This window comes from Mandrillus leucophaeus, unplaced genomic scaffold (genome assembly GCF_000951045.1).
Source record: "Mandrillus leucophaeus isolate KB7577 unplaced genomic scaffold, Mleu.le_1.0 Scaffold385, whole genome shotgun sequence".
NCBI lineage: Eukaryota > Metazoa > Chordata > Mammalia > Primates > Cercopithecidae > Mandrillus > Mandrillus leucophaeus.
The window spans coordinates 547,939-575,231 of NW_012104087.1; the positions used below are offsets into that span (position 1 = coordinate 547,939).

Consider the following 27,293-nt stretch of genomic DNA (forward strand, 5'->3'; position numbering starts at 1 on the left):
CGGAGCTTGCAGTGAGCTGAGATCCGGCCACTGCACTCCAGCCTGGACAACAGAGCAAGACTCCGTCTCAAAAAAAAAAAAAAAAATTAGGATCTTAAGTTTTCTTTTTTGCTTTTTTTGTTTGTTTGTTTGAGACGGAGTTTCGCTGTTGTTGCCCAGGATGGAGTGCAATGGTGAGATATCGCCTCACCGAAACCTCCGACTCCCAGGTTCAAGCAATTCTCCTGACTCAGCCTCCCCAGTAGCTGGGATTACAGGTATGTGCCACCACGGCCAGCTAGATCTCAGTTTTAACACATCAAACATAGGTTTAAGCACACTTATGATTAGATCAATACAAAACCTGATTTATTATCATCTGTTGTTAGGATATTTCTGAGGACATACATCATCTTTCAAGATTTTAGAGAAAGTAGTTAAGCTGAAGCTTTTAACATAAAATTTCTAAAATATGGTTTTACATAAAAATAGACATCAGGAAAATAGGTTTTGAATGGCAAAAAAGTACCACCTAGAAAATAACTTTAATATTGTGGAATAATGTAATGGAATCCAATGTAATTATAGAAGAATAAGTGATATTACATGAATAAATCAATCACTACTTATAGTAAATATTTCATTTTTTCCATCAGGATTTAAAACTTACCCCCAAAATGGTAACACTGATCAATGTTCTTCACAGGCTCTAAAATATGCTTACTGTTCATTTTTATATATATATATGTTCCATGTATGATTGTAAATGATATATACAATAGGCTAAATTTTATCTAAACACATGTGTTTAATACAAGGAAATTCCAGCACATTTCCTGTAAAATTCGAATTAAAAGAATCCTACTGCCCTGAAGAAAAAATTATTATATCAAAAAGCTTGACCAATCATACTTCCTCTAAGCTTTTAGAAAAGGTCAAATTCTCGTGAATCTCAATATTTATACAATGTTACAGAACTGACTTTTTTTTAGGACTCAGAGCAATTTGTTTCATTTTGCAATGTGTAAAAAGGCAACTGATTAATAAATTAGAAGTCTCAAATAGAAGTGGATATTTATAAATTTTGGCAAAATTTTTACATTTTAATTCACAAAAATCAGGTGACAATTGCCATTTCTTAATATGACACCTAATATCTGTAACAGAGCCTTTTATGGAAAAAAAAATTCTACTCAGCAAAGAACATAAAGTTACATTTATAAAGTAGTAATCCAAAATCCAAACTGTCTCCAATTTTAAGTATTTTCCATGAGAAAAGAACTCTTTCTTTTACAAAACAAAAATGCCAATTCTATTGACATAATTTACTGTCATGTATTAATTCTCATACAAAACTTCAGTTTCAAAATCTTGAAAATGGGAACCATTTCTGAAAATACTAAACTGCCTTCTCCAAAAAACTTACCTCAGAAAACTAAAGGGCAAGATAATCTTAAGGAATCTCAAAGCTGCAAGATTAACGGCTGAAAAAGACATACAACCATATTTCAAGGGGATTCTTCAGACTGCACTAAATCCAAAAAATGCCAGAAGGTCATTGACAAAAACAGGTGCCTGTTTGCAAGAATGGAATTTATCTAATGCCCAGTTCTAGAGCAGCAGTTCTCAACGTGTGGTCCAGTGAATTCTCTTTCAGCAGGTATAAAAAGTAAAGTCAATTTTCATAATGATACTAAGACACTATTTGTCTTGTTCACTCTTTCCCTCATGGGAGTAAAATGAAGTTTTCCAGACACTATATAAAATGGGATCTGACAACTTGTGTGCTTACTCAGTTTTAATTTGAAATGGTAAATATCAACAGATATTATCCACATAAATATTAACGGTTGTCCTCAATAATTTTTAAAACTGTAAAAGAGCTATGTGTGGTGGCTCACACCTGTAATCTCAACACTTTGGAAGGCTGAAGCAGGAGGATTGCTTGTGGTCAAGAATTTGACATGAACCTAGGCAACATAGTAAGATACCGTCTCCACAAAAAAAATAATAATAATAATCAAAAATAAAAGCACATGGTCGTACACCTGTAGTCTCAGCTACTCCGAAGGCTGAGGTGGGAGAATTGCTCGAGCCTGGGAGATCAAAGCTGCAGTTAGCCATGATCACGCCACTGCACCCCAGTTTGGGCAACAAAGCGAGACCCTGTCTCAAAAAAAAAATAAAAATTAAAAAAATTTTAAAACGAGGCCAGGCGTGGTGGCTCATGCCTATAATCCCAGCACTTTGGGAGGCCAAGGCAGGTGGATCAATTGAGGTCAGGAGTTGGAGAACAGCCTGGCCAACATGGTGAAACCCCATCTCTACCAAAAATACAAAAATGTGCTGGGCATGGTGGCACGCACCTGTATTCCCAGCTACTCAGGAAACTGAGGCAGAAGAATTGCTTGAACCCACGAGGCGGAGGTTGCAGTGAGCCGAGATCACGTCACTGTACTCCAGCCTGGGCAACAGAGTGAGACCCTGTCTCAAAAAAAGAAAAAACAGTTTGAGAATCACTGCTAGAGAGTATTTCAGGGTCTGTAGCATAGGTATGTCAAGGCCATTAACAGCGATAATTATAAAAAGGCCTTGCTAAAATAAATATCAAGTTCCCATACAAAACTTCAAAATTATGAAAGTTTCAGGTCATTTCATTACAAATGAACTTAACATAGCAACCAAGAAAAATGTCTGCCTGCTTATAAACTAAATATGGTATAATTATATATTTCTATTATGTATTTCTAAAGCTACATTTTCAGCTATCTCTACTACAAAGTAGTTTCTGAAAACAAAGTAAAAGCAGGGAAAATCAAACTTCAAATATAATCAAATATATACTTAACTATGTAATGGACACAGAAATTATCACTAGCTAAAATAACCAGGAAGATTAAAACCCAAACATTGGCCACAGGCAACAAGGACTAGCTTTAATCATCTTTTTACAAAATTAAGATCATACAAATAAGAAATCTAGAAATATAACTAATAATCACAATTGGTTAGTTTTTTAATTAAAATGTAATTATCTAATTTGAGGGACATAATTTAAATTAAAATCATCAAAAAATTACTGTAGCACTTGAATAATAGAGTTGTGGGGAAAATGACTCAAGCTTTTAAGTAGAATGTTATTCTGGAGAAAAAGTAACTTTTTATAATCTCTTCTACATGGGCACTTTTTTGAAGAAGTGCTTTGGAATCTCATTCCTGAATGTGCTTGTGTTTGGGACTATTAATCTAAACATAAACGGTCCCATTATTTACTGAAGTGTCTTCTAGTGGGGAAAAAAAACTAAGCAACCAATACATGGACTTCAAATGCATCGTAAATGTTAGTCTACAACCTCTTAGGCAGTATTTATGAAGTACAGGTTTAATAAACAGATACTATACACATTTTACGTGGCAAATTTCTAAACATATGCAGGTGTCCCCCACTCTTTAGCATAAATCTAATACACACTGCCTCTATCATTAGCTAGACTACTTCTAAGAATATCAACCTAATAAAAATGAGGGAAGTGATATTGTCAAAATAAACTTATTCATTAGATATACAGTATTAAGTGCTATAAAATAAACTGCATGCATGCCTAAATTAAATACAAACAATTAGATTTTTCTATGCCTGTTTAAGATAGCATTGATAATATGGAACTGCCTGTGCTATATCATTAAAAATATTATATTTTTTCCCAAATGACAACTTTCTTTTAAAGTTAAGAATTAGAATGACATTGAAGGCAGGCAACATTTTTTTTCATATAAAATATTGGTTTCAGAAGTAAACCAGTGTTTATAATCCAAATATAAACTGTTGTCTCATCTCCACTGATAACCTTACAGCCTGCTATAGATTATTTTCGTAAGGAAATCACCAACTTTTTAAGCAAAACAATTAAAATAGATAATCACTGCTATGCAAAACTTGTAGGCAGAAAAATGTGAAAGCACAAATAAAGCATAAGAGGAAAAATCTTTCTACCAGTTTAACTTACTTCAGTGATATGGGAAAAAAAATAAGTGGTAAAGGAAATAAATTTTGGTGAATATAAACACATTAACAGAAATGACAGAATTATTACAGTTGTACATGTGATGTAACAGATACATCTACATGTAAGACAACAACTCAATCTTTCTTTTGAAGAAAAACATATACAAAAACACATACACAAAGAGACACAAATGTGTTTGACTGAAGAGTCTTGAATGATGCATCTCTGAGATCAATGGATAAACCTAACTTTCAGTAGTAGAACTTCAAGTAGAAGCACTGAGCCATTACTGCAGTCTTATGACAAAAATGTCTGTTTTATGATGGAAATGTTTGGGTTTTTATTCCATTTCTTTGTAGAGAGAATTTATTTACTAAATATATGTAAAAATAGTTTATACTTATGTGTATGTCCCGTACACATAAAGCAAAGATTTGGTGACTAAAAAGATGATGAGTGCTACAACCGGTAAAGGAATTAATCTTTAAAACTAATCTCTAAGGTTTGAGAAAATCATTAGACTGTTTGTTGCCCTGCTCTAAGGTATTCTAAAGGCCTGCATTTTAATAAGGATATGGACATAACTACGTTGAAAGAAAGGTGACCTTTGTTTTCATATTCCACTCAGCACCATTCAGCAGTCCTATGAACAAAGGAGTAAAGGGATAAAAAGGAGAATGGAAAACTTTGTCATTTCCCAAGTCTATGGATATAAAAATATTTCTCTAAATATTTCTCCTTGAGGACAGAGATTGTGAGCTCCTTGAGAACGGTGACAAATAGTAGATATTTAATAAAAGTCTGTTGGCCAAATGAAAAAATGTTACAGTTAGAGTGCTCATTCATCCCACAGCCGTCTATAAATAGGATTTCAAGGAAGCCACTTAATACAATGTGTAGAGTGACTTAGAGAAGAATTCCCTTTTCCCCAGACAGACAGATATAAAAATTGGGTTGATCTACCTCATTACTCTTGCTTTGAGATAGGGTCAGGCTATCATTGGTCAGTTCCTCATCATCAGCACTGTTTCTGCTAAGAACTTTACTCTTCTTCTTCTTGCAACCCCCTTCACTGGCAGGGCTACTATGATCTTCATCATTGCCTTCATCATTCTCGTCTTCATCACTCCCGCTTCCCTCATCTTCATCATCCTCATTGTCTCCATCACTTCCCTCTTTCTGAGATGCAGATCTCCCTTTTCTCTTTACTACAGTAGGTCGCCAATCATTGTCATCCTCACTGTCATAGTCATCCATGTCATTCAGCTCTTCCATGGACACAAAATCCAGAAGCGGTCGGTTTCGTCGAAGGTTCCATTTTTTTGGCTCGCTGACTTGTTCCTCTGCAGCAGTTGTCGCAGTGGGAACAGAAGGGGATGTGTTAACAGCCGGAGGACTTGTGGCTGGTGTGGTGGCAGCAGCAGAAGCAGCCACATTCTCAGATACTGTTGCTTTTTCTTTTTCCTTCTCTCTTTCCTTCTCTTTCTCTTTTTCCTTTTCTTTTTCCTTCTCTTTCTCCTTTTTCTTTCTAGGTCTTTCTCCATTTTCTTCTTCCTCCTTCTTTTCCATTTTAATTAATTGTTTTTCTGCTGATAGTACTTCCTCTGCAGAATTTTTAAGCTGTTCTTCTTTTACTTTAATATCTTCATTCAGTTCTTCTTCTAAAATATTTTCTTCAGAATCACTACAGGAACCTTCTCCACTGTCCTTTGAAGCATCTTCACTTCCATTACCACTCCCTTCAGAATCTGTTGAAAATATGAGAAAAAAAAAACCACACATATGTATATACATACACACACACACACACGACGCTGACACAAATGAAACCACCAAAATTTGTGAATAACTTGCAAAACAATATAAACAAATTTAAGTCAAAGAATGGTAGACATTCCCAACCTGATCAAATAATAAATCAATGAAGTTGATACAATGGTTTTGTATAGCTCTAATGAAGATGAATATATATAACCCTAAATTAAAATATGCTTTAAAAAGAGAAGCACTATTTTGTGTCACATGGCAATATTTGGTATCGAAGAGGCAATTGTTTTTTAAAGTAAATGTGCTTCTTTTAAGATTGGGCACTTGATTTTAATTTTACGGATAACACAGACAAAATTCTTCCTCCCTTTAACATCTTTTGTAAACTATATGGACTTGTAAGTATTGAGTCACAACCAAAACAAGATAAATCTGGCCCATAAAACTGCTTCATTTATTTTACTCTTTACCCAGTAAAATGAGCATGGATATTTATGATAGTCAACTTATACTACATCCCTAATATACCAAACAAATTTTAGGAATACCAAGAACACAGGTGAAAAGAGACAATAGCAATGGCAGAGAAAAAGGAAGTTGCAAGAGAAATTATTAGTTTTCCTGTTTATTAGGATACTGTTCATATCAATAAAAGAAGAGTCACTACACTTTCAAAACTGCTACACAGTAACCATTTATACACTCTAGACCAGAAGAAACTGATGAACAAAGCAGTCCATCCTGAAAATGAGCAGTCACTGAAAAGTTAGGCTGAAGACATTAAAGAGCTCATAGGACTTACGCTTTCTAGCAGGTTTCTTCCACTCCTACCTAGGGCAGCCCAGTCCCTCTCAACCCAACACTACTCAGTAACCTTCTAACCATTCTCTTTGTACCCAATCAAGTAAATAACAATCTAAAATATTTGAAGAGAGAAATAAATGAGAGGAGGAAAAGAGGACAGGGAGCAAGAGGAAGTGGGGAAGAAACCAGTTAAGTCTTAGCCAGTACCAATAGTTACATCCACAGGATGATGAATTTTTGCACCTATAGCCAAGAAAAAGGTAATGATAAAATGGTGGAAAAAGTAGAGTGTTTCCATATCATTTTAATTTCTATTAACTCAACTAGGCTTAACCTCTGTAATTAACTAAGCACTAAAATTGAAGGAAGCTGTCTGTAATTAGTATCTGGTATCTAGTGAGCCCCACAAGTCATAAAATGACCGCTAACAAAAATATCCTGCAAGCAAAATTACATAAAAAATAAACACTAACATTTAAGAGATACTGACTGACTCTATGAAATCATTATCAATCTCACATCTGTCATGTAGGTATCCAAGGCTTACTTGTGACTGTTCTGAAAAAAACACTCTTATCCTAAACAACCTTGCACAGGATACAAGAGCAATATCATACAGGTCAGCAATTCCCTATCTGAAACTTTAAGAAGCAGATGTGTTTTAGAATTCATAATTTCTCAGATTTTCAAGGGTAACATGGAACATGTACCATATATTACAGTAATACCCCCAGTGAAGTACATGGGATTATCCTATAATCAAACATTATTTCTGCAGAGAAAAATATAAATATTTACAGTGTATGAGAAATAAATACTACAAATAAACTCCTACCAGTTCCTGTTAGGCTTTGCCATCAAGTAAGTTTGTGTCAACCTTACAAAACACTTGGATTTTTGAGCTTCTTGGATTTCAAGAGTGTGGACCCAATATCACTCACAAACAAGTGACTTCTTTTCAGTCTCCAAAGCATTAAGAAAATTATGATTTTGTAAACCACTCACAGCAATTAAACCCAACCTACCAGGAAAAATCCCATCTGGTAAAAATAACAATAATAATCTTTAGACATTTTAAAATTATGATTTAATAAATAAAAACCAGAGTTGACTAAACACTTCTAAGACACAGAAAGATCTTTTATGCACACTGACTAAAGAAAACTGAAACACCTTAGGCTCTAGAATGGAAGCAATGCCATAATTAAGAGAGCTAGGAGACGAAGATGAAAGAAAAGGTTACTTTTCTTCTGGATCAACCTTCTAGAAGGCTTTTTACCAATCAAAATTTAATGATAGATAAAAAAGTAAGATTAACTGGGGCAGAAGTGTGGGTAGCTGATCAAAACTGAGACCAATCCAACTTTGCTGTTACTTGGTAAATTTCACAAAATGTCAGAGATTTTTGTGATTTTGTTTTGGTAGCTGTCAATGCCAATTAATTATTTTTTCTAATGAGAGGTAAATTGAGACTCCTTGATTCTGTTTTTGATTTATAATCATGCCTGAATAGAAAGGAATTAAAAAAAAATTCAATGTTTTATATTTGTTAATTATTAGAAGAATGGACATTTTCCCACAAAACCAAGTCCTAATAGCTTATCCAACCCCTCGTTCTCCAAATATAGTACATTAGTCAGACTCCAACTACAGGGATCAGCAATATATCAAATTTTATCTTTCTATAGGGATCAGCAATATATCAAATATTATCTTTCCCTGATCCGTGAAAAATAACTTCTTCATCTGATTAGTCACTATTTGTTTTTTGTACATATGCACTGGAGGGATGGAGATAAACCATATTTATTTACAAGCATAGCTGAGTAATAATGATAATGAGAAAAATCAAGATCCTTGGCTGTCTATTTTTTCCATAGGTTGCAAAGAAAAAAATTTCCCATTACTAAAAATCAAAGAATGACTCTGTGCCATGTTCCAAAAAAAAAAAAAGAGAAAGGAAAAAAAGAAATACACTGGAGAAATTAGCCAGACACTTCAAATAAAGCTATCTTAGGCAGAAAGACAGAGTTAATTTCAAGTCTACAATAAACTTTTCTTACATTTGAAAAAAATAAATCTTTAAAATTGAAATCCTACTTCCCATTTGGTTAAATAAAAGATAACCTTTCTCAAATACACAATATATCGGAATCTCTCCAAGCAACAGCTATTTCAACTAACAGACAGTTAAGAAATTTTTTACCATCACAGAATTTTTCAAAACTCCTCTGAGTGGTAACAGCCAGACAAAAAATAAAATAAATTTTAAAATTAGAATTTAAAACACCAACCTTCAAGAATCCCTTTATAATATTAAATAATAAAATAAAAACTAATTTAATTAATATCAACCATCAATACCACTATACCCAATGTTCTCCCCATAACAAAATCAATATGACTTAATTTAGTTTTATGTTAATATACAACATGTGCAATATAAATTTGTTGATCAATTTCATCAATCTAATTCTGTTCATTGATCTGGTACAACAGTATTAGTACTATAAATATACACAACAGATAACAGACCGATCACTATTCTACCAGTTATTTAGAGCTATCCCGGGGCTACATTTGACCAAAACTGTGTATGTCTTGAAGACAGCCAGTCAGTCAACACAACTCATCCTCTACTGCTGATTCTAGTTCCAGCTATGTCATCTTAGGTTTGTATGGGTAAATCTAAGCCAGTGGTACTCAAATGGGGACATTTTTTCCGCCAGAGGACAAATGGCAATGTCTGGAAACAACAGTTGCCACAACAGTGGAAGTGGGGGTGGAGGTGAGGCTGGGGCAGGTAGGAAACTGGCATCTAGAGGCTACTGGCATCTAGTAGAGGAAAGGGTTGTTGTTGCTAAACATCCTATTGGGTACAGGACAAGCCTCCACAACAAAAAACTATCCAACACAAAATGCCAATAGCGCCGAGGTTGAGAAACCCTTAACTCGTATATATGGCCACAATTTGACCTTATTCTACTTTTCCAGGCTTATCTCTTCTACTTTTAGTCAACCCTGATCCCCAAATATAAAAAACAATTCCAAGTCTCAACACTTTTAATTTCTGCCTCACCAAGATTGCTGTTTATCTAAATCTTTCTGTTCATAGTTCCACTCTTATCTCCTCTCCTCAATGAAATTGTTCTACATCAATCTAAAGTAATCCCATTTCCTATGAAAGACTTGAATTACACAAGTGATCAACCATCCTTTGTATCAATTATTTTATTTAATTATTCTAATTTTTATTTTACTTACATGTTATGTTACTTACATGTTATTTTACTTACTTATTCTAATATTATTACTATTGTTTTATAAATTCACCATAACATCTAGCAAAGGGCTAAACTATGGGCAATCAATGAACATATCTTGGTCCAATTATTCAAAGTCAGATTAAGCACAAAATACCACCAAAGTCTCAGGCTGACTCTTCTCATTAAATTATTTCCTGGTAATATGGCCTAACTAAACTACCTTTTGATTAAGATCTAAAGTTAACTCCATTTTACTTTGGCTGGTGGGGGATGGGGGTAGAGGGCATGGCTAATCTGTCTGGTTAATAAAAGTAATACAGGTCTGCATCTTTATAAAGATGTAAACATTCTTTAAAACATTCAATTAATGTAGCAGATAACTAAATGTAAATAAGTCTCCTATCCTACCCCCAGCCCTATGCCCAAGTCTCAAATATAAACACTTTAACTAGGTCAAACCATGAAATTGCTAATATTTGACTGTTTTGGACCTACAAAACTGGTAATTCCATACGGTTCAACCTAACATTTCTACATATTGTTCTTCTGGTGGTTATCACCATAATTCTAACACACACATACCCTATTTTAGGACTTACTCATTTCAAACTTTATTGATAGCTTTCAATCAAAAATGAGAAGCTTCTTGTGCTTTTGCATTAAAAATAAAATATAAACTCTCTTCAGTTTCATAATTTTCTAAAGGTACAGGCTGGTAATCACTTGCCAATCTTACTCGTGGGTCACTCTTTACCAAATGTTGATTTGTTTCTATTTTATGATAGAGTTAAATTACATTTATCTGCAAATGTTTTCTATATTTATTCCTAAAACCAAACAGAAATATAAAAAGTTTTATAGTCAGAATTTCAGATTTCAAGATGAAGGTAAGAAAAAACTGATCCACAGAATCCAGTTAGCCAAAATTAAGGCCAACCAATCTAACCACTTTAAGTTCTAAGGAAGTTCGTAGTTCATTCAATAAGTCATTTCTAGAAGTTATTTTGAAAGAAAACATGATCAGACAGATGTTTAGCTACCGTTTGTCTACTTCCAATTTAATCCCCTATTCATAAGTAGTGCTGGGAATCCACAACTTCAACATGTTTGAAAACCAGTGATAGGACTAATGTCTTATTCTCTATAAGACTTCAATTAAATATATACTACCTCAGGCACAGAAAAGATTCAAATGGAAAACAATGGTAATCTAGAGTAAGCCAGTATCTCAGCTATGCAGAGCATCGATGCACCTAAAACAAGTCAAAACTATGATTCAATTTCTGTTGACTACTAATCATTTGAAATACAATCATTTTCTTCTAAATTCCCTTTTACAATAAATACCAAGAACTATACATACAAAATTGTGACCTGAAACCACAGGTCGCAAATTTAAGCTCCCCAGGGAGCCAGGAGGGTAAATTATGAGTACAGCATACTAGATATTATGTTACAAGAGGGAACAGAAAGTAAATATTTTTAGTGTGTTTAAGGGATATATAGATATATCAAACTAACAAAACTCATCCTATCATTTTTCACAAACAACAGTTGTCTTCAACTATAGTTAGGATTTAACAAGGTCAGAAATCTCTACTTAGCTCGATGTCATAAAATATTTTGAGAAAGTATTTTCTGTTTGTATCAGATTGTTCTATCACTTGAAAAAGAAGCGATACCTGTGAATACTCCATCTCAATAAACAAACTGTCCACAAAGTCAAGATTTATTGTCACATAATTATGTAATACTTAATATAAGTTTTAGAATTGTTCTAATATTCAAAGAATTCATAACTTCCAAGACCCAACTATGTTTGTCAAAGTTTACAACCACAACCATAACAAACCAAAACTACATCCTAGTCAGGAATATTCTTATCTGCCAAGGTCTTTACCAAGAGAACTAAGATTTAAATTTTACCTCCTTTCCCTTCCCCTTCCCTTCTTTGGAAATACCAAACATCAGCAAACCAACTAAAGGAGGGATAAAGAGCTGAGAAGCAAAGGATAAAAAAACAGTTAATCAAGATAAACTTATCAATTTTTGATTGCTGGGGATGAATTCAATTAGTAACCAAATATTCAGAGTTTCTGTTTAAGATTCCGTCCATCAACTCTTGGGATCCAAGCAGATAAACAGACTAAATTCTGAAGTCAAATCCATTGGATCCGTTACTGCCTGAGTGACCTCATGCCAATTCTTTAAACTCAATACTCCTGTTACCTGTAAAATAGTATCTCCTTCACTAAGTTACTGTGAAAATTAAATGAGATTATGCAAACAAAAAGTTATCAGCAAATCACAATGCAAATTCTGCTGTTGATGCTACTAAAAGTAGCAACAGTAATATAATTTCATTCATCCCTTCCTACTATCCCTAGCAGGAAAAAGACAAGGGAAAACCAGAGGAAGGAGAGATGTGACTAAGCACAGCAAACTCTCTAGAAGGATATAAAAACTGCTGAAGAGATGAAATTGGAAAGGTTTTTACTTCTCACTTTATTTAAATTTTCATCTCACTTTATTTAAATTTTCAAAAGAGGTGAAATTACAAATAATTTTTATTGTTCATGTTTATCAGTATTTTTCCCATAAAATATTTAAACATAATTTTTATGTTTCTCAGATTCCTTCAATTGAAACTGTATATATTATATACATAAGGCACACTGAACAGAAGATACAAAGGAAAACCATATTTTTCTGTTTTCCAGTTTAGTACAACGTGAATATACCACCTTTAAAAAAAAAGTTTTTAAAATTACTAAATATAGTAAGCAAGCATGCATGACTTACACTTCAGAGATATCTGAAAGGCCCAATCCACAAGGTCCAGCACCTACTATAATTTAAAGTGCAACTCTTACTCTGGTCAATTTTGTTCTAGCAAAAGAGCTAATACATTAAAAAAGCAAAACTCCCCTAAGAGAATGTCAAGTGATCTGAAAAAAGAAGAACCCTGCTCAGGGACTATTAATGGTCCACACACCTCTCAGGATACTTTTGTACTTTGGGATATCTTTCAGTTTTTTCCTCTGTAATATAAGCATAAATATATTTTAAGGTGTAAAACAGAGAAACCCTTTTGCATCTTAGGAAAAAGTCCTTCCCCTGACTGCTAATTATCTCTGAGGAAAACAGAAGCAACGATAGGTCTAGTGACAGTATCTAAAGGCAAAATGGGAAATCAAATGGACAAAATAAATGAAGTTTATGTGCTTTCACTTAAAATTGGCATTTTAATCAAAACCGATTTAAAAAGTCTAAAAATAAACCTAACTCCAGAAAGCTGGGAAAGGGGAAGAGAGAAGGAAATATTTACCTGAGGCATCTCCAACTTTAAAATCACTGTCATCTGAACTATCATAATCAAGAGCTTCCAGCAGAGAAGCTGCCAAAGGCTTCACCTGCCTCCTCTTGGAGCTGCGATCCACTGTTAAGAGAAAAAAAATTACATTGTCATTCATAATCACACCAAACACAGGGGAGAGTTGTGGTGCTAAGAGAACACAAAGATGACCTTGGGCAAGGAATTTTTGTCTAACTGAGTTCTCAGCAAAAGAGGTCAGGAGAAGGTTGGGGTGCAGAAGTGGGGTGGGGAAGGCTGGACAGCTCCACGGACAGTTTCAGAGGCAGCTCCAGCCCTGATGCTGCCAACGCCAACTCAGGCCAGCTAAAATCGAAGCTGACCCTCTTGCCCATCTTTTCGAGATGTAGGTTCTGTGCCTTACTCGTAATCCCCCACTTACACATCGTAACAGTCAATAAAACACGCAAAACCCAGGGAATAAAAGAAGCGGGCTTCACTCCCGCGGACCATGGAGGGCCAGGGTCCACCAATCCAGCTTTCCCGCAGGGTTCTCCCACCCCTGCCCTGCTCCCACCGGCCCTGACATCTAGAATGGCTGAAATGGATCCCTCGCCGCAGAGGCCTTGGACACACTTACTAAGGAATCCGTGAAGTGGTCGTTTGGAGGAGACTTAGGGAGAGGCTGCGGGAGCCCAGGCAGCGCCGAGGTCGGGGACTGGGGCCGCGAAGACAAGTCCGAAAGATGCTATTTAAAACCGGCGCGCAGCCAGCCAGACAGGGGCGCTCCCAAGAGTAGCCCCGCGGTCCCTTAACCCCCCGCCCCCCCGGCCTCACCTGGCCCTGGCCGCTCGAGCCCCTTCCCACAGCGCTCCCTGGCCGGAGAAGACCTCCGGCCCAGGCAGCGCAGCCAACCCGGCGGCCCTAGGGAGTTAATTTCTCCCGTTAAAACCAGAAAAAAAAAGAAAGAAAGAAAGAAAAACTTTATTAGCCTGGACCACAAGCAACAAAAAACCCAGAAATTGCACAGCTCGAGGCCGGCTGCCTCAGACAATAGGGAAAGCAGCGACCCGGATACGGCTCTGAGTAGAAGGAAGTGAAAACACGAGGCTGAGCGCAGCCCTGAGAGCAGCAGGAGTTGAGGGCGCATGCGCAGGACTCGCCCCCGCCCACCCTTCCGGAGCAGGAGCCGAACAGAGCCGAGTGGAAGCCCAGGGAGCCTCACGGAGCCTCACGTTCCAGGGAGCCTCAGGGAGCCTCAAGGAGCCGAGTAGTGCCAAGCAGAAGCAGAGGTGCCCGCCAAACCAGTGCAACTCCGCCCATAAACTCCTAAGGCTCCGCCCTCTCCGCGCCTAATTCAGCTCCTGAGTCCAAATCCCTGGGAGGCCAGTTTTTGTTTCTGATCTGTTTTTTTAAGGATTTACTGAGTAAACTTTCCACAAAGGGATGTTTGCTACCCTAAGCCACTACCAATAATTAAATAATATTGTCACCGGTAGAGGGTCGTGACTGCAAGTTGTCCAGGTTCTTGGCGTTTTTAACAAAGAATTGGACAAAACGCCCAGCAAAGCAAAGAAAGAATGAAGCAACAAAAGAACAAAAGCAGGGATTTATTGAAAATGAAAGCATGCTCTGTGCGACAGCGACCTGAGCAGCCGCTCAAGGGCCCGGATACAGAATCCTGTTGAGTCCAAATACCCTCTAGAAGCTTCCTGTTGGCCACTTCATGCTCACTTCATGTAAATAAAGTAACGCGCAATCAGTCTGATTGGTTGCAGAAAGCAGCCAACCAGAGGCCTAAATGAAGTCACAAAGGTCATGCTCCTGTGCAAACACTGGTGCAAAAAGCAATCAGTCAGAGGCAGGGTGAAGTTACAAAGTGATATACTTCTATGCAAAGGAAGCCTCCCCTGCAATCAGTCTGATTTGTTGCCGACAGCCAATTTCCCATCTGCCCAGCAGAAAAAGTGGGGGTTTGCAAAGGGAGTAGCCTTTGGTCGTTTTGTTACTTAGGCATGGAAAGTTAGGGGTTTCCTTTCATTTTAGTTCTAGGAAGTTGGCGTGAAACATCCTTAGGTTCCCTGCCTCCAGACCCTATTCTCCTGCCTCACTCTCACCCAAACTATCATTGCTATGTGTCCACTCAAACTTTTCTATTGTGCTATAGAAACTTATATTCCAAAATGTATAACCTACTTAGTAAATTTTTTTCCTTTTCAATTATCATTCTTTTACCTCCTCATCTGAAATGGAAAAGTTACCTTGCAGCCCTCTCAAATGAAAACCACTCATCCTTCCATACTTCATTTTCTCAAGGTGCAAGAAGTGGCATCTCATCCTTAATACTCCTCACTGGCTTTCAGATATTTATTCTTCCAGTTAAAATCCTAGGAACTTGGTTATTTTAAAAACTCCATTCTGGGAACTTCACTTCCATTCTACTTTAAACACCAACCATATCATGGACTGACAGTTTTACCTATAAAATTATAAATTGAAATATTCCACTCTTTGACAATAGCCCTTTAGATTTATTTGGAGCAATTATGCTAAATTATCTAAAAGAGAAATTCAAAATCTGGCATTCGTGTTTATGTAAAACTAATTTCTAGGAGATTTTATGAATAAAAATGTATTAATTCATTTACCTTTAATAAATAACACCTAGTTGCTCTAGAAAAACAGTCTGTACTGCCGGGCACGGTGGCTCACACCTGTAATCCCAGCACTTTGGGAGGCCAACGCAGGTGGATCACCTGAGGTTGGGAGTTCGAGACCAGCCTGCCCAACATGGTGAAACCCCATGTCTACTAAAAATACAAAAATTAGCCAGCATGGTGGCACAAACCTGTAATTCCAGCTACTTGGGAGGCTGAGGCAAGAAAATCATTTGAACCTGGGAGGTGGAGGTTGCAGTGAGCAGAGATCATGCCACTGCACTCCTGGGTGACAAGAGTGAAACTCCATCTCAAAAAAAAAAGTCTGTACTAATATATATACCACCAAGAGTGGATAAGAATTCTTTCTAGTTTTCCAAACCCGTGGCCATTGGATATCAGCAATCATCTTTTTTTAACTTTTAATTTTGAAGTAATTTCAAATTTACCAAAAAGTGCAATAATAATACTGAGTTTTTGTACATCCTTCACCCAGCTACCACTAATATCAGTATCTTATGTAACCATAATACATTTATCAAAACTAAGAAACTGACATGAGTACAGTTTTGTTGACTAAAGACTTTATTTATATTTCACTAATTTTCCTACTAATGTCCTTTTTTCTGTTCCAAGATCCAATCCAGAAGACAACATTGCATTTAGGTTAGTAATCTTTTGCAATTCATGTATTGAAAGAAAGTAAGAGAAGGAAAGAAGGAGAAAAGGAGGAAAGGAAGAGAGGGAAGGAAAAAGGAAGGAAGAAGAAAAGTAAAAAGAAAGGAAAAAAATTACCTAATTCCTTTTTTTGACCTGCATTTAATAAACATGGAAGGAACTGCTGGTGTCTCCCAATACCCATTGTCTCCTTTTTCTTCAAAAATGGAACCTCCAAATTTTAACTGGGCACAAGTTTCCAAAGAATAAAGACATAATATACCAACTTTCTTGATGTTGGTTGGAGTTTTGCAGTTAAGTTCTGGCCAATTGCATGTCAGCAGAAACAGTACATGCAACTTCCAGGAAATGATATTAAATGAAGGGGCTTGAACTTTTCCCTCCCTTTTGTGAATGCCTGTTATTTCTTTTTCTTGCCTAATTGCTCTGGCTAGAACCTGTGGAACATTGTTGAATAAATCTGGTGAGAGCAAGACTTCTTTGTCTTGTTTCTGACTTTAGGAAGAAAACTTTCAGTCTTCCACTTAGTCTTATGTTATCTATAGCTTTTCATAGATGCCCTTTTTCAGGTGGAGGAACTTTCTTTTTGTTCCTAGTTTGCCAATTTTTTAAATCATGAAAGAGCTTCAAATTTTATTAAATACTCCTTCTCTGTCTATTGAGATGATCACGTGATTTTTGTACTTTATTTTTTCAATATGGTATATTATTATATTGCTTGATTTTTATTAGCTTAATCAACCTTGCATTTGTAGTATAAATTCTACTTAGTCATGTTGTATAAATCTTGTTATAGATGCTAGATTCAGTTTGCTAGTATTTTGTTGATTTTTGCATCCATTTATATTTATAAAGGAAATTACATTTTTATGTCATATAAAGAATTTGTCTTTATTGGTTATAAACTGGCTATAATAGCATCTCCAGTAATATTCTTCTGAACATCTTTAAGGCATACATGATAAATTACTTTTGGCATTCTTAACTCAGAATTTTTTGGGGGGGCGGTGGGGTGATGGAGTCTCGCTTTGTTGCCCAGGCTAGAGTGTGCAGTGGCAGCAATCTCAGCTCACTGCAACTCCCGTCTCCCAGGTTAAAGTGATTCTCCTGCCTTAGCCTCCCCAGTAGGTGGGATTACAGATGCCTGCCACCATCCCTGGCTAATTTTTATATTTTTAGTAGAGACAGGGTTTCACCATGTTGGCCAGGCTGGACTTCAACTCCTGACCTCAATTGATCACCCACCTCAACCTCTCAAAGTACTGGGATTACAAGTGTGAGCCACTGCACCCAGCCTTAACTCAGAAAATTTTGAGTCTCCTAATGCTCTGCCATCTTCTTAGTAGAATATTTATGTTATGTAATCCATCATGTTTCTCTTTTATTCTAGTTGTCAGGTATTCAAATTCAAGATATTTATGTATGACTACACAAAGAAGAATTATATAATAATTGTTTCCAAAAAACAGCAACCACAAACAGCCTCAATGTAGGATTTTGCCAAATAATATTCTTAATGTCCACAATTCTAAGCAAACTGAATATGACTGCACAAGCATCAGCAATAATTATGAAAAGCAGAGATCTGTATTTAGAAATGGTCTTTCAAAGTACTCCAACAAAAGATAGTAAAATAAACAGCTTGTCGTGGACACCTACTATAAGAAAAAGAAACAAATATGTATACAAAAGACAGCAAACTTCAGAGTCTGGAGATCCAAATTTGGGTCTAGGCTTTGCCACTGAATTTGTGTAACCTTAAAAAAGTCAACATTGAGCCTCCGATTCATCACCCAGATCTGGAAATAATATTAATAACCTGTCTGGTTACTTACTTGAAGTTTTGAGAAGCAGATAACAGTGTACCCTATTTCCAAAATTACTCTAAGAAAAAAGTCTTTTAAATCCAAGAAATGAGAGGACATGTAAAATGTTGTAAGAGAAAAAATGATGTAAGAGAAAAAGAAAATAAAAGTTAAAATAAATTGTGAATAATTGCTGATACTGAGATTGTGGGATTTAATACAGTTTTATTAAGCAAGGATATGCAAACTAGAGGGGACATAATTCTAAATTATTGTAACCAAATCCAAGAGGTAGGGGGTAAAGAGATGGAGTGCTTGAGGAAAGTAAAATACGAGAAATGAAAAAAACAAAATTGAATTGTCTTATTTTGTTGAGAGAGAAACTGCAGATCCTGATTAATTTTTTAAGAAGCCAAGAAAGTAAAATTTAGTTTGCTGTAAATCTAAAGATAATAGTGCCGGTTCACAAGTAATTGAACAAAATGAACATGTGAATTACCTCACTACCCTCCCCAAAATACACAGAAATCACAGAAGAAATATACAAATAGAAATAAATCCATAAAATCATAGCATTTCTATAAACCTGAGAGTAATGTCACCAGCAGACTTTTGAGGGCTATGGAGGAATTTTGACAGTTCTGGAAGTAGGTCCAGATTGCCAACAAAATGCAACAGACTAAGGAGCTAATAAATTCATCCAGGTGATGATCATCAAAGAGAAGAATCACTAAAGTGAGTTCTTCCAATAAATTCTCTGCATAACACTTAGGCAAGAGACAATGAGGGTTGTGAGAAGGGCTGAGACTTGGACAGTAGGCTGGATAATTCATTAGAAGGAAAAGAACTACATATTAATTCTGTTGCCAGAGGAACTGAAAATAGCATTTCTCTCCTGAATAAAACTTCAAGTACAGCTCTACTAAGGGGGAAGTCTAACTTCAGAGATTACCGAATGGAAAACAGGTTTATAGGAAGGAGACTGATAGTAACCCAATTGACTTTCAGTTGTCTTAATAGCTGAAATAGGAAGATCCAGCATAGAAACTACTCATAAATCACAAAGAAGAGACTATTCACATGTAACCTCCCTATACCACCAACTTCCTCATTCACCCTACAAACAAACACACAACCATCAGAACTAGTATACCTATAATGAAAACTTGCATTTAACGTCTGCCGGGTGAAAAGGGCTTCTTATTTGGACAAAGTAAATCAATTCTGGCCACCAACACTACATATTATATACTATGAACACAAATATATATAGACAATCAAGAATCATTAAATATTTAAATAAAACTAACAACATTGGAGAAACCAAATTTTGAAAAACTTTAAACAATTATATAATTCAGATGTATTAGGAATCCCATGGGCATTTTGATATTTAGAAAATGTAAGGGAGGCAGAGGCCATCTTCGTGTAGATGTAACAGCAGCAAAACAAGCTCAATCATCTATGAGAATAGAATCCATATTCACTAGCTTCATTCAAAGGTATAAGGGCAAGGTGGAGGAGCAGTTGTGGAGAGGGTAGCAGAAACAGCTGCACTAATTTTCTGACCTCTAGATCATAGCTACAGTTATATGATCTTGAAACTGAAAATTTCCTTGAAATTCTGACTTTCACTCCTTCAGTCTTTTAAATGATTGTGTACATACCAAAATTTTTTTCTGCATGAAATATATATAGTGTTTTCTATTTGCTAACTAATTTTGTCTGATACAATAGTTGGTATATAAAGATGTTCAAAACATAAAGAAATAAAACTTCAACACTGGAAATTTGATATTTATTATTTGACCCAGTTTGGATTAAAAGGCAATGATATCTTGATTACCAGTGGAAAATAAGATATTGGTAGTCCAAGACATGCAGTGGTAATACACTTACTTAAATTATCATATATCATCACCTGAAATAAGGTGCCTGTTGAACACAAGATCTGCTAGCAATTGTTTGTTATGATAGAACACTAAAATGGAAATAAGAAATAAAAGGACTGGGGTGGGCTGAGGTGGCAGTTCTGACAGCCTTTGAAAAATTAGAGAACAATGATGGCAAGCCCAGGGTTTTAACTTTTTTAAAAATTTCTAAATATGACATGGGACCTTGCTACTTGCCAAGGCTGGACTGGAACTCCTGAGCTCAAGTGATCCTCCTGCCTCAGCCTCTCAAAGTGCTGGGGGTGCAGGTGTGAGCCACTACATCCAGCTGACTTGAACTACTTAACTCAAAACTTGTTCCAATACACAGAGAGCTTCTGTGATTTCTTATCTTTGTCATTATTGATGGGCCAGATAATTCTTTGACCCTGTGGCAAAAGGATGAGGAAGGCTGTCCTATGCATCGTAGGATATCTCAGTACCTCTGGACTCTATCCGCTAGATGCCACTAACAGCTCTTCCTAACCCAAATTGTGACAACCCAAAATGGACATACATTGCCAAATATCCAAAGGGGAGCAAAATCACTACTAGAAACAGTGGCACCACCATCACTCACCCCTCCAATGAAAACTACTGCTCTAAATTAATTTCATCTCATGTGATCATAGGACTGATATTGTTAATAATCAATAAATCTGAATACACAAGTTGCAGGTTTTAGGCAACTTTGCAAGAATTTAGGATATTTATTGGGATAGAATGGTACCTTGAGAATTGAAAATCAAGCCTGAAAATATCAGAGCCTCATTTTTTTTAGGTAGAATTAGACCCTTCTTTCTTGGTGAAGCTACCTGCCTTGTTGAAGACACTGTAATGAATGGACTCACCTGAGTTCATTACTTTGCAAAGGGATACTGATTCTCCTCATGCCCATCTCTATTGCATCCCTTCACTGCATCCCTATAAATGGAAGGAGACGGTGTTTTCTTTTATATTAGGAAGAGTTACCTTATGTTTGGTGGTAGTGGTTTTATTGCTATTGTTATTATGGGGAGGTTTATGGATGGAAGGGTACATATCTGGCTGCAGAGTAGACAAAGCATAAAATTAGGTTAGATATTGTCCACTAGCAGGTGACTTTCATTCTCACCTCTTCCTCTGTATTACAGATCACGTTAGAATAAAAACTACATTTCTTAAACTCACTTAAAACTAGGATTATAGATATGATTTAGATTCCACCGATAAGATGGGCTTTCAAAGTTTTGATGGTGGTGGGAGGCAGACAGGTTCCTACGTGGGAAAGAGTAGGTCCCCAGTGAGACCCAAATTTCAAGCCAGGGAAAATGAAGTGAGAAAAGAAGTTTAGAGAAAAAAGAGTGAAAAGAAATGAACAAAGCCTCGAAGAACTATGTGAAAAGATCAAATCTACGTTTGATTGGTATACCTGAGAGTGATAGGGAGAATGGAACCAAGTTAGAAAACACTCTTCAGAATATTATTCGGGAGATCTTCCCCAACCTAGCAAGGCAGGCCAACATTCCAATTCAGGAAATACAGAGAATGCCACAAAGATACTCCTTGAGAAGGGCAACCCCAAGACACATAATTGTCAGATTCACCAAGATTGAAATGAAGAAAAAAATATTAAGGGCAGCCAGAGAGAAAGGTCTGGTTATCCACAAAGGGAAGCCCATCAGACTAACAGTGGACCTCTGAACAGAAACCTTACAAGCCAGAAGACAGTAGGGGCCAATAGTCAACATTCTTAAAGAAAAGAATTTTCAACCCAGAATTCATATCCAGCCAAACTAAGCTTCATAAGTGAAGGAGAAATAAAATTCTTTACAGACAAACAAATGCCGAGAGATTTTGTCACCACCAGGCCTGCCTTACAAGAGCTCCTGAAGGAAGCACTAAACATGGAGAGGAACAACCAATACAAACCACTGCAAAAACATGCCAAATGTAAAGACTATCGATGGTATGAAGAAACTGCATCAACTAACAGGTGACATAACTAGCTAGCATCATAATGACAGAATCAAATCCACACATAACGATATTAACCAAAATGTAAATGGGCTAAATACCCCAATTAAAAGACACAGCCTGGAAAATTGGATAAAGAGTCAAGACCCATAAGTGTGCTGTATTCAGCAGATCCACCTCAGGTGCAAAGACACACACAGTCTCAAAATAAAGGGATGGAGGAAGATCTACCAAGCAAATGGAAAGAAAAAAAAAAACAGGGGTTGCAATCCTGGTCTCTGATAAGACAGACTTTAAACCAACAAAGATCAAAAGAGACAAAGAAGGCCATCATATAGTGGTAAAGGGATCAATTCAACAAGAAGAGCTAACTATCCTAAATATATATGCACCCAATATGGGAGCACTCAGATTCATAAAGCAAGTTCTTAGAGACCTACAAAGATACTTAGAGTCCCACAGAATAATAATGGAAGACTTTAACACCCACTGTCAATACTAAACAGATCAACAAGACAGAAAATTAACAAGGATATCCAGGACTTGAACTTAGCTCTGGACCAAGTGAACCTAAAACACATCTACAGAACTCTCCACCCCAAATCAACAGAATATCCATTCTTCTCAGCACCACATTGCACTTACTCCAAAATTGACCACATAATTGGAAGTAAAACACTCCTCAGCAAATGTAAAAGAACAGAAATCACAACAAACTGTCTCTCAGACCACAGTGCAATCAAACTAGAACTCAGGATTAAGAAACTCACTCAAAACAACTACATGAAGACTGAACAACCTGCTCCTGAATGACTACTGGGTACATAATGAGATGAAGGCAGAAATAAAGTTGTTCTTTGAAACCAATGAGAACAAAGACACAACGTACCAGAATTTCTGGGACACATTTAAAGCAGTGTGTAGAGGGAAATTTGTAGCCCAAAATGCCCATAAGAGAAAGCAGGAAAGATCTAAAACTGACACCCTAACATCACAATTAAAAGAACTAGAGAAGCAAGAGCAAACAAACTCATAAGCTAGCAGAAGACAAGAAATAACTAAGATCAGAGCAGAACTCAAGGAGATAGAGACATAAAAAACCCTTCAAGAAAAAAATAAATGAATCCAGGAGACGGTTTTTTTTAAAAAAGATCAACAAAATAGATAGATTGATTGATAGCAAGACTAATAAAGAAGAAAAGAGGAATCAAACAGACGCAATAAAAAATTATAAACAGGATATCACCACTGATCCCACAGAAATACAAACTACCATTAGAGAATACTATAAACACCTCTATGCAAATAAACTAGAAAATCTAGAAGAAATCGATAAATTCCTGGATACATACACCCTCCCAAGACTAAACCAGGAAGAAGTTGAATCTCTGAATAGACCAATAATAGGTTCTGAAATTGACGCAATAATTAATAAACTACCAACCAAAAAAAGTCCAAGATCAGACAGATTCACAGCCAAATTCTACCAGAGGTACAAAGAGGAGCTGGTGCCATTCCTTCTGAAACCATTCCAATCAATAGAAAAAGAGGGAATCGTCCTTAACTTATTTTATGAGGCCAGTGTCATCCTGATACCGAAGCTTGGCAGAGAGACAACAAAAAAAGAAAATTTCAGGCCAATATCCGAAATGAACATTGATGCAAAAATCCTCAATAATACACTGGCAAACTGAATCCAGCAGCACATCAAAAAGCTTATCCACCACGATGAAGTTGGCTTCATCCCTGGGATGCAAGGCTGGTTCAACATACACAAATCAATAAACATAATCCATCACATAAACAGAACCAACAACAAAAACCACATGGTTATCTCAACAGACACAGAAAAGGCCTTTGACAAAATTTAACAGCCTTTCATGCTAAAAATTCTCAATAAACTAGGTATTGATGGAACATATCTTAAAATAATAAAAGCCATTTATGGCAAACCCACAGCCAATATCATACTGAATGGGCAAAAACTGGAAGCATTCCCTTTGAAAAGCTGCACAAACAAGGATGCCTTCTCTCACCTCTCCTGTTCAACATAGTATTAAAAGTTCTGTCCAGGGCAATCAGGCAAGAGAAAGAAATCAAGGGTATTCAGTTAGGAAAAGAAGAAGTCAAATTGCCCCTCTTTGCAGATGGCATGATTGTGTATTTAGAAAACCTCATCGTCTCAGCCCAAAATCTCCTTAAGCTGACAAGCAACTTCAGCAAAGAATCAAGATACAAAATCAAGATGCAAAAATGACAAGCATTCCTATACACCAAGAACAGAAAAACAGAGATCCAAATCACAAGTGAACTCTCATTCACAATTACTACAAAAAGAATAAAATACCTAGGAATCCTACTTACAAGGGATGTGAAGAACCTCTTCATGGAGAACTACAAACCACTGCTCAACAAAATAAAAGAGGACACAAACAAATGGAAGAACATCTGTCTCTTATACACATCTAGATGTGTATAAGAGACAGCCAAAACAGCATGGTACTGGTACCCAAACAGATATATAGACCAATGGAACAGAACAGAGGCCTCAGAAATAACACCTTTGACAAACGTGACAAAAACAAGCAATGGGAAAAGGACTCCCTATTTAATAAAAGTTGCTGGGAAAACTGGCTAGCCATATGTGGAAAGCTGACACTGAACCCTATCCTTACACTTACACAAAAATTAACTCAAGATGGATTAAAGACTTAAATGTAACACCTAAAACCATAAAAACCTTAGAAGAAAACCTGGGCAATACCATTCATGACTCAGGCATGGGCAAAGACTTCATGACTAAAACACCAAAAGCAAAGGCAACAAAAGCCAAAATTGACAAATGGGATATAATTAAGCTAAAGAACTTCTGCACAGCAAAAGAAACTATCATCAGAGTGAACAGGCAACCTACAAAATGGGAGAAAATTTCTCAATCTTTCCATCTGACAAAGGGCTAATGTCCAGAATCTACAAAGAACTTAAACAAATTTACAAGAAAAAAACAAACAACCCCATCACAAAGTGGGTAAAGGATATGAACAGACACTTCTCCAAAGAAGACATTTATGCAGCCAACAGACACATGAAAAAATGCTCATCATCACTGGCCATCAGAGAAATGCAAATCAAAACCACAAGGAGATACCACCTCACACAGTTACAATGGCAATCATTAAAAAGGTGAGGAAACAACAGATGCTGAAGAGGATGTGGAGAAATAGGAATGCTCTTATACTGTTGGGTGGGAGTAGAAATTAGTTCAACCCTTGTTGAAGACAGTGTGGCAATTCCTCAAGCATCTAGAACTAGAAATACCATTTGACCCAGCAATCCCATTACTGGGTATATACCCAAAGGTTTATAAATCATTCTATAAAGACATATGCTCAAGTGTGTTTACTGCGGCACTATTCACAATAGCAAAGACTTGGAACCAACCCAAATGTCCATCAATAATAGACTGGATAAAGAAAATGTGGCACATATACACCATGGAATACTGTGCAGTCATGAAAAAGGATGTGTTCATGTCCTTTGCAGGGACATGGATAAAGCTGGAAACCATCATTCTCAACAAACTATCACAAGGACAGAAAACCAAACACCACATGTTCTCAGTCATAAGTGGGAGTTGAACAAAGAGAACACATGGACACAGGGTGGGGAACATCTCACACTGGGGCCTGTTGGGGGTTGGGGGTCTGGGGGAGGGACAGTGTTGGGAGAAATACCTAATGTAAATGATGAGTTGATGGGTGCAGCAAACCACCATGGCACATGTATACCTATGTAACAAACTTGCACATTGTGCACATGTACCCTAGAACTTTAAGTATAATAATAATTTTTTAAAAATCCACTTGTAACTACTGCTTGTTGGAGTATATTCAGGCCAACTTGAATCTGTGCTCCTGCCTTGCAATCTGCAAGCTTGGCCCAAATAAATTCTCTATGTATATTAAAAAATAAAAATTAAAAATAAATAAATAAAGCTCTTCTCTGCCTTGCTCACCCTCCAGTTGTCTACATAACTTCATTCTTCCTGGATGTGGGACAAGAACTCAGGACTAACTGAATGGCTGAAACACCACTTTTCTGGCTGGCTTGCTGTGCTATGGATGGCGGGAACAAGAGATCTGTAACATGCCCTCTCCAACCCTTGGGGCTCTGATATTGCTGGCATCTCCAAGTTTTGGGGCACCATTGCATTCCCCTCGTCCAGATGCCGGTGCCCACAGCGTAAGCCACTTGCAGTACTCCTGGTCCAGCTACAGCCTCGCACAGAGCCGGTGCCTGTGCCAGCACCTGGAACTGCCCACCCTACATGCAGCAGCTGGTGTGCCTGGCTATGCACAGTGGCCAGACCCCACATTCACTCACTCACTCACCTCTCACCACTCTGCCTGGCTCACCCTCAGTGGGCATGGGATCTGAGCCAGTAGCATGAGCTGAGTGCAGCCTGCCAGGATGAATGGGCAGAATGAGCCCAGCAGGCATGAACAAAACTCAAGCTAAGTTGCCTCGCCACTGGCCATAGAGGTTTCCACCTGATGAGGCAACACCCAAGGGATCCTGTGATATTTAGAAAGTAGGAGGGAGGTAATAGCAAACTTTCTGCAGGTGTAAATGTGGACAAACAAACTCCAATAGGCATGAGTTCCAATATGGAGTGACCAGCTGACTTGTTCCAGTGTCTAGATATAAGTGTTGTGGCTGTTAGATGGCTATGGTTTGGGCAGCCACAAAAACGGTAACAGCATCAGCTTTCTGACATCTGGATTGCAAATATAGTTGTGTAGCCTTAGAGCCAAAATTCAGGAAGCAGCTCCTTAACTTCTTTTCCAGGCCTCCTATTGAGTTTATATCTAACTCAATCTACTAAATCTTTTCTGATCAAAAACAGAGTGGTTTTGGTTTCTACTATGCTGTACTTTGACTGATACACATTTTTAAAAGACTCCTACGTTGTCCAGAGGAATTTCCTTCTTACCTCGCAGAGCTAACCTGGCAATCCACAAGTATGAGCAGCAACCCTGGGCAACATAGTCAGACCCCATCTCTACAAAAAGAGAAAAAAAAATTTAATTAGCAGGGCATGGTGATGCACACCTGAAGTCCAAGCTACTA

General features: G+C 37.0%; 1 protein-coding gene across 2 annotated transcripts in view; it reads right to left on the reverse strand.

Moving 5' to 3' along the window:
• The window catches only part of PHF14 (PHD finger protein 14), a 201,108-nt gene extending 186,874 nt beyond the window's left edge, over nucleotides 1-14,234 (reverse strand). For both annotated transcript variants that reach the window (XM_011990866.1, XM_011990867.1), the window contains exons 1-3: nucleotides 13,777-14,234; nucleotides 13,152-13,262; nucleotides 4,950-5,734 (exon numbers count right to left, since the gene is read on the reverse strand). In XM_011990866.1, coding sequence (XP_011846256.1) covers nucleotides 4,950-5,734; nucleotides 13,152-13,262; nucleotide 13,777 — 897 coding nt within the window. In that variant the 5' untranslated portion in view covers nucleotides 13,778-14,234. The remainder of the gene's footprint in view (nucleotides 1-4,949; nucleotides 5,735-13,151; nucleotides 13,263-13,776) is intronic.
• Nucleotides 14,235-27,293: the final 13,059 nt, after the last annotated feature.